General features: G+C 31.8%; 1 protein-coding gene across 1 annotated transcript; it reads left to right on the top strand.

The window, feature by feature from the left end:
• The first annotated feature begins 811 nt into the window (after positions 1-811).
• Positions 812-5,531, top strand: LOC114191429 (nucleobase-ascorbate transporter 4-like). Its single transcript, XM_028080601.1, has 14 exons — positions 812-1,170; positions 1,261-1,358; positions 1,476-1,652; positions 1,796-1,896; positions 2,024-2,099; positions 2,174-2,230; positions 2,812-2,990; positions 3,252-3,348; positions 3,642-3,728; positions 3,815-3,873; positions 4,187-4,278; positions 4,593-4,670; positions 4,934-5,094; positions 5,184-5,531. Exons 1-14 carry the CDS (start codon positions 1,068-1,070, stop codon positions 5,400-5,402), a joined length of 1,584 nt encoding a protein of 527 aa, XP_027936402.1. The 5' UTR covers positions 812-1,067; the 3' UTR covers positions 5,403-5,531.
• The last annotated feature ends 2,940 nt before the right edge of the window (positions 5,532-8,471 follow it).

Raw genomic sequence — 8,471 nt, 5'->3', positions numbered from 1 at the left:
AAAGAAAACTCTAAAAAAACTCGAGACATTAAAATCATACAATGAACATTAAAAGCTCAAGTATAATGGTTGCAACATTTTTTTTTTCTTTTATCAATTTGTACTTATATTAAAAACTGCATATAACACAGTACACAATAAATAAATATTAAAGCAAGCATAACTAAAGGCATTTGCTCCTATCGTTTTTCCCTTGTTTGGTTATAAATGCACTATTTATCAATTGGGTAAAATAAAAAAAAAAAAGTTTACAGAAAAAAAAGACAAAAAAAAACCAGTGAAAAGTTATTGTTATTTAATTAAAAAAATGAGTGAGAAGTTATTTTAGTTATTGCTATTCATATATTTTATTATTATTTATCATTATTATAAAAAAAATATTGCAGTATTTATTTTAATAACATAATTGCTGGTACACACAAAAAAAAAAATTACAAATTTCTCCTTGGGAACATAATGCATTTATGTTTGAACAAGTTAATTTATTTTGGTGATACATGCCTCATTATGGTATAACTTTATTTATGGAGCAAGGTTGAAAGCTTGGGGCCAATTAAAAATTTAAAGTTAATTTAATATAATTTTATAAAATAAGATAAAACTAAATGTTCCAAAAACATATAACAACAAAATATATCTACACAGAAGCCAAACTAAATATCATTTATAAAGATTCAGTATTACAAATATTAGTAATCACATGAAGAACTTTCATAAATTTTGCAATAAAATTCAAAATTACAAATGTTAATAATCACATCATTCATAGGATGTTGAGTCCCATGTTGAATACCATGAAGAAGTAATATGTTACAATGCAGTGTGTCTCAGCTTCTGAAACACGCACATCTTAAGGCAAGAACCAAATAACAAATGTGGAACATGTAAAGACACTTTTGTTATATATAAGCAAAAGGTGCATTCTCTTCACAGTACCACATCGCAATGCTAGAGTAGGCCATAGGCCATAACCATAAATTCACAACCAAAGAAAAGGTATTTGGAGCACTCATCGTGTTTCTTGATTCTCTGCAGTGCGATACAAGAGGCATCAAATCAGAGACAGAATGAACAATAACAAACAAGAAAACGAGACACAAGCAAAGGAAGAAGAAGACATGGATGAAATTCTCGGTGTTGCTTACTGTGTTGCAAGATTTCCCTCATGGCGTATATGCTACTGCAACCCTTATTTTCTGCCTAAACTTAATAATTAGCACTTCACAGTTATACATTTCTTTCGCTTTGGTTTGGTTGCAGCCGAAGGGATTTTTCTTGGGTTTCTGCATTGCGTGGTTGCGATTGGGACAATTGCCATGGCTTCTTGCATCCTTGTCCCTTTGATGGGTGGTGGCAATGTAATAAAGCTTCTGAAGTTTTCTTAATGCCGTTTTCTTTTATACATGACGATACATGTGTTTGTTTGACAATCTTTCTGTTTCGCTCGAATTTCTTCTTCTTCTGAAATAAAACAGGAGGAGAAGGCTGAAATGATAGAGACTCTACTCTTCGTTGGGGCGATTAACACACTCCTGCAAACGTGGTTTGGAACACGTCTTCCTGTGGTCATGGGACCATCCTACACTTTCCTAGTTCCTGCTGTGTCCATTGCTGTTTCCAGGAGAATGAGTGTGTTTGAAGATCCGCATCAGGTTAATCAGTGTGTCTGCATTGTTGTATTATAGCTCTATCTAATTACTACTTAGGTTTCGTTTTTTATTAGAAGTTTTGGAGATAAAAGTGTTTAAGTGTCTCATCTCACTGATTTGAAACTTTTCTTGGCTGGATCTTTCAGAGGTTTATACAATCGATGAGAGCCATTCAGGGGGCACTTATTGCTGCATCGTTTTTTCAAGTGATTGTTGGCTTTTTAGGATTTTGGAGGATTTTCGCCAGGTAATGTACATGTTTCGAGTTGCGTTGAGAATCTATTTTGATATTTTCTTTGGTGCAATTTCGTCTTTGATTAAATCCTTATAGTTTGGAATAGAAGAATCACTAATATTTAATACCGATGTTACAGGTGTCTGAGCCCGCTTAGTGTGGTTCCTCTTGTCACTCTCACTGGCCTTGGACTCTTCTTATCAATATTTCCAACAGTATTGCTCTTTTCTTATGCGAATTACTAATTGTTTGACAAACATAATCGCTGGTTGTCGTTTCATTCTTGTAGATGCTACATTGTCCTGCAATTGCTCTGCCAGCTTTCTTCATTCTCGTCGTGTTCCAGGTATAATTTTACACATTCATTTTAGTTTATTTTTTCTCAAATATTTCTATAGCAACAAGATAGTGATCAGCGAAGCAATAATATAGGTTAAATTACTTATTTGTTAACCGCACTTTAATAAACTTCACCTTTTAGTATTTCTATCTAAAAAATATCTTAGATGGTTTTTTTTTTCATAAATAGTATAATTTTATTTTAAGTTTATCGAAATGGATAAATTTGTAAAAGATAATACAGATAAATAAGTCAAGACTTGAAACATAACTTCAAAAGGAAGAAATAATAATTCAATGTGATTTTACTTTCAATATTTTATTTCAAAATTGGTGGAGAAATCATACATGAAAATACGATTTTATTTTTTTATACTTTTCAACTGAAGTATAATTTTAAATACATTTTAAAGCCGTGGTCAGGGATACTTGAACGTACAAGCAGTGGACAATAATTAAGTAAAAGAGAAAGTCACTGGAGAGATCGTGCTTCGCCAATTGATTTGGCTGACTCTTTAATAAAATTACCCACAAAAAATCAACATTCAAAACTGATATTTGTACTTTTGCTAATTAATGGCCTTGCAGTACATTGATCGAAGGATGAAATCAAGAGGAGTTAATCGATTTGCAATCATAGTTTCAATTGGAATTGCATGGGCAGTTGCTGAATTTCTTTTTGCAGTTGGTGCATTCAAAGAAAGATCGGTTAAAACTCAAATCACTTGTTTTACAAATCCATCTGCGTTAATTACTGCTGCTCCCTGGTAAGTCTTAAGTAGCTTGTTTTGTGTTATTAAGACTCGTGCAGTTTTTTTCAGATCCATATTTTGTGTTTGTGACGTGATAGATGATAATGGTAACATCAAAGGCTTTAAAATATTAAACTAGTTTTTTCAATTTTGTACTTGGAGCTGCATGTGTTCTTAGCACCTCTTACAAAATTACAAACACACGAATGCCTGGTCATTTTTCTAATGGTTATCTAAAGCTCTGTTCTTCAATTAGACATCATTCCATTTGTGCAGGATAAGAGTTCCACATCCATTTCGATGGGGACGCCCTTCTTTCAATGTTGCTGATATTTTTTCTATGGTTTCTGCTTCTCTTGTTGCAACTATAGAGGTTCGTTTTTTTTTTTTTTTTAATGTAAAAATACTTGTGAGGATGGTTTTTATATTATTGAAATAAAACAATCACAATCGCAAAGTCTAATGCTAGCAATATTTTGCACATGACATTGTGTACCTATATCAGTACGACTTGGTGAACTTGCGAAATTTTCGGGAACTTGCCCCAGTGTTTTTGACATTATCTTGTAATTTGACTACTCTTAATTTTAAGGGGTATTATTGAAGTTCTTTTTTATTTGGATGTATTTGATATAAGTTTTTCCCTTTTCATTATTTTGAGGACAGTCAACAGGGACATTCATTGCGGCATCAAGATTAGGTAAAGCAACCCCTATTCCACCATCTGTGCTTGGTCGTGGTGTTGGTTGGCTGGTAATGGCTGATTCTTTGACATTACATTTCTACGTCCATTTACTTCTAAAATATTAGACTTATTCATCGAAGTTCAATGATTTCAGGGCCTAGGTACTCTCTTGGATGGAATTTTTGGCACTGGAACTGGATCCACTGCATCAGTGTACATCTTGCTTACCTTTAAAAATCATCTAACTAACTACTATTCTTAGGCTAACTATCTGAGTTTTCCTGGTTCTAAGCATAAAACGAGTTTCCAATATTTTATCACTCAATGAGTCAATGTTAATTGAATCTGTTTAAAGAGGAGATTAACATGTTATCCTCTAAGAAAATCTTAGAGGTTATCAGGAACACCTGATTTACTATGACAGCCCATTTGTTTTATGTTAAACATGTGAATTTTGGAAAAAAATTCTTTTACTATCTCAAAAGACATTATCTAATTGTCTTGCCTTTTTATTTCCTGCATTAAGTGCAAATGCAGGACTCTTGGGTTTAACACGAATAGGAAGTCGCAGAGTCATTCAAATATCAGCCGGATTCATGCTTTTCTTCTCTATATTAGGTGTTACACCGACTTATTCCAAATTCTAAACTCTCTATTGGTGAAACCAAATGTGTCATATTTTATATTTGCATTGGACAAATCGTTCCTTACTAAAGTTTTATTTGGATATATTTCATTACATTTCATTTCAAACAATAAAAAAAGCACCGGCAAATAATATCATTTCATTCCACTATTCTCTGTTTCATCCCTTTTCATCAATTCAAGCATGGTCTAAGTGATCAAAAAAATCAAACTTACCAAGCTTTTCATGTTATTTTTTCCACCTAATTTCTTCTACTTAACCATTCGGGATTGTGCTTTTGTGTCAGGAAAATTTGGAGCATTTCTTGCATCAGTGCCTTTGCCTGTTGTAGCAGCTATTTACTGCATTCTCTTTGCCTTCGTAGGTACGTGTGTGATTTGTGTTATATGGTCGGATGATACATTGAAGAGAATGCAAAGTCAATCAGGGAAAATAATTCTACAATCTTAATGTGCGTGTATTTGCACTTTAGGACAACTAACAAGTTAACCAAAAGCAAATAAGTGTCTGACTACTGACTGCCATGAAACTGATGTAAAATGTTTTTCCATTGGAACATACTAATTTTATGTTTTGTTCCTGAGTTACTTCTATATTTGATTGTAATGTTTCTTCGATGACAAGCAGTATCCGCTGGGCTTGGATTTCTTCAATTCTGCAATCTTAACAGTTATAGGTCAATGTTCATCCTTGGACTTTCGCTCTGCATCGGTTTATCTGTTCCTCAGTATTTCAACGAGTATCTGTTGCTACCCAAACATGGTCGTCTCCATACAGCCTCCACTGGGGTTTGTACATAATACCTTGATTCTGTTGATTTTTGTTTAATTATAGCCACCTTTGGTTCTTATGGTTCACTGTAACTCTCCTTTTGCAGTTCAACAACACAGTGCAAGTGCTTCTCTCATCCCCAGCAACTGTGGCAATAACAGTTGCTTACTTCTTGGATTTAACTCTGCGTGGTGGAGACACGTCAACTCGGCGAGACAGTGGGAGACATTGGTGGGAAAAATTCAGGAGCTTCAACCAGGATATTAGAAGTGAAGATTTCTATTCACTTCCTTTCAACCTGAGCAAATTTTTCCCCTCAATTTGAGTGCACTTCCACCTCAAAATGAACAAGAGGAAATCTATAATTCTCGGGACAATCTTTCTATGTATATATATAGTACAACATATATCATCGTATCTCAAATTGAAGTAGTGTGAATAAGAAAGATTTAGAACAAAAGAGTTGGTTGCAGTTTATGTTAATATAAACTTGCATGCATGCTAAGTTTTTGTCTTACACGTCTATGTACTTGAACGGTGTGAATGTAGTGTCTTTTAGGATTGAAGCTTGAAATTGAGTCCAAGCTCAAAGTGGAAAACACATGAGAGACGATAATGATGTATGAAATCAAAGGACCAAAAGGGAACGTGCAAATTGAAGTTTTGAAATCTGTGTTGTGGAATTGAACATGAAATTTATAGCTTTCTTATAGGCTCACCTAGGCATGGCTAAGACTAAGTGGGTCCATATGGCAGCCCTTGTCCTACGGGAATCAGCTTCCGTGTTGTCATGTAGTCACATGAAAAACAACAATAATTTTGTTTCAACCAATTGTTAGTGTGAAAAAGGTTTGATACATAGTTAATGAAAAAATTAGTTCGGTGTAGAAATATAGATATTTCTAGCTCAAAATAAATTCTCCTCCTCAAAAGGTTGTTTTTTCTCTTTAGGTAAAGAAGGAAAACAAAACAGACTCAACATATCATATATTACTGTTTTCATTTAAATTTTCAGTACACATATTTATTACACAACATTGTGCAACTCACGCTTACAAAGGGGCAAAGGTTGTCTGAAATCTTTGATTTCGCTTTGAACAACATATTTGATAGTATATATTTTTCAACATGTAATTTCAATTAAGTGAGCTCAATTTTTGGTGTATGCAACACCTGATGCAGTTGCGTAAACGACTTTGTAAAAGACATGAATGCTCACGTGTCATGCGAGGCCAGTGATTCCCTTTGACTTTAACATAAGGCTTGATTCATTAGATTGGATGATATACATAAACATAATCATAAGTAACATCATACACTGAAAACTTCTACATTATATATAATATCTCAACAATAATGATATTATTATTTTATTTTAAAATTATATTTATATTTATTTCTAATTAGTTTTTTTTGTACTATTTTATGTTATTTTCCGTAATAATTTTTGTTAGTTCAACACAATTTAAATACTAGATTTTACAAGAACCTCAAACATTTCTTTAAACAATTTAAATATAGATTCTATAAGGAACCTCAAACATTTTTTTTTAATAATTATTTCTTTCATAGGATATCTATAAGAGAATAAGTCTTCGTATTATTGGGATAGAGATTCGATTGTAATCCAGTTCAGTTAACTTCTGTCACGAGATAATCAATATTACTTACAAAATTCATAAACATATTTACAAACTATCCATAAGCTATTGAGATGAAAAAAAAAAAAACTCCGTTAACTCTTTCGGTGCAATATTTGTTAAGAAAATGTTGAAGCCAAACTTCATGATTGTTTATATAAAATGGATTAATAGTCTATATTTCTATCAAATCTTGAAGTATGGTAAGTTATAAGTATGTTGTTTGAAGAATCAATTGAAAGAATATTTGGAAAAACCAACAATAACTTTAACAACGATATTATTGCATTTTAACTATGTTAGTGCAATTTTGTAGGTTTGTAAAAATTTAACATCGTTTAAACAGCAGGGATTAACCGATATATAAACATTGTGTTTCGTTAAGTGTTTTACAACTTGTTTTATTAAATTACATGAGTTTTATACGTGAGTTTTTAACCGGAAATTTTCAAAAATAAAAATACAATCTCCTCTAGTATATTTTTTCACCAAGAAACTATAATATTTAAAAATAAAATAATACTTATATAAATTATTGAAATACTAAAAAATTCTATATTTTATTACACTACAAAAAATCCTATATTACTCAAGAGTCATGGTAAATGACTATTCATAGACATTTTTCTTTCTTAACTCATTAAATCTTTTAAAGATAAATTTGTAATTGATATACCGAGTTTCAAAATATACCTCAAATATGATAGCTAATCTAGATAACATTATGTCAGTAGAGTTGACATAGGAATATTGATAACGTTTGCAAAGACGAAAAAATATTAAGAAAAAAACATTTTTTCCTTTTATTCTTAAATTGTCCTACACTTACACTATTGCATGATCAAATCAGCATTAAAAAAAAATAGATCAAATACATTCAATGTTACAAAAAGAACGTCATGATTCGATTATAATTTTAGTTGACTAGCAACCTAAGCATCACATATACTATAACTCAACAAATTCATACCAATTTGATTCAAATAATAGCATACAAACAAAAGTAATGCTAACTCCCCTTACATTGGCTCTCTTTGTAATCTAAGGAACAAGAAATCGAAAAGGAGGACCCAAGAACATTCTATGAACTCCTTAATCACTTCAAAGTTTGAAATCTTAATCGTTAAACATCTTGAAATGGAGTTCTATCTGAAAACCCCTTCTTTTTCCCAAATTCTAAGTGATACATGATTTTACTGAGAATAAATATGAAAATTAGAGAAGGAGAAGAAGAAAAGCTAACCTAAAGTAAAAGTTTCGAGATGGATGTTGATTTTTTTCTTTTCTCAGCAGAAAGGAAAAGAAAGATTTAGATTATTTTTTTCTTTCCATCTTGAAGAGGACGAGAAATGAGAAGTGAATAACAAAAGTTGTTTTTATCGAAATAGAAATACAGTTTAAAATCTCTAGTTGCACCCATAAGTTTGCTAAGTTCACTTCTATTTTTCACTAGTGCCCACATAAAACTCCAGGAGCTACTTTAAGCACCATTAAAAGTTATATTCTTACTCCTCAACTTAAACATAATCATCACAATTCACTTGAATCTAAAACAAACTCACAATCATCATCGCACACATGTTTAAAATACATGTCCAAAGAGTGTCCCAATATTTGAAGATGGTAACCTTTTATTACTTTCTTTTAATTCTCCAGTTTAGTCATATTTTATACATACCTTTTTTCTTAAAATTATAGACGATTTTTTAACTACTTTCATGTGACGCCTTCTATGTGATTAATTAATTATTTGC

The sequence above is a fragment of the Vigna unguiculata genome, chromosome 7, assembly GCF_004118075.2.
Source record: "Vigna unguiculata cultivar IT97K-499-35 chromosome 7, ASM411807v1, whole genome shotgun sequence".
Lineage (NCBI taxonomy): Eukaryota > Viridiplantae > Streptophyta > Magnoliopsida > Fabales > Fabaceae > Vigna > Vigna unguiculata.
Note: the sequence above shows the minus strand (reverse complement) of the source record. Positions and strands in the feature narration are given on the sequence as shown.

What these genes read in the sequence shown, in the direction of transcription:
- LOC114191429 (XM_028080601.1), top strand. Translation starts at nt 1,068, where the DNA reads ATGAACAATAACAAACAAGAAAACGAGACACAAGCAAAGGAAGAAGAA. An exon ending in TCTTATCAATATTTCCAACA is followed by an intron (nt 2,100 to 2,173) that starts GTATTGCTCTTT and finishes TCATTCTTGTAG; the next exon opens with ATGCTACATTGTCCTGCAAT. An exon ending in ACTGGATCCACTGCATCAGT is followed by an intron (nt 3,874 to 4,186) that starts GTACATCTTGCT and finishes TCCTGCATTAAG; the next exon opens with TGCAAATGCAGGACTCTTGG.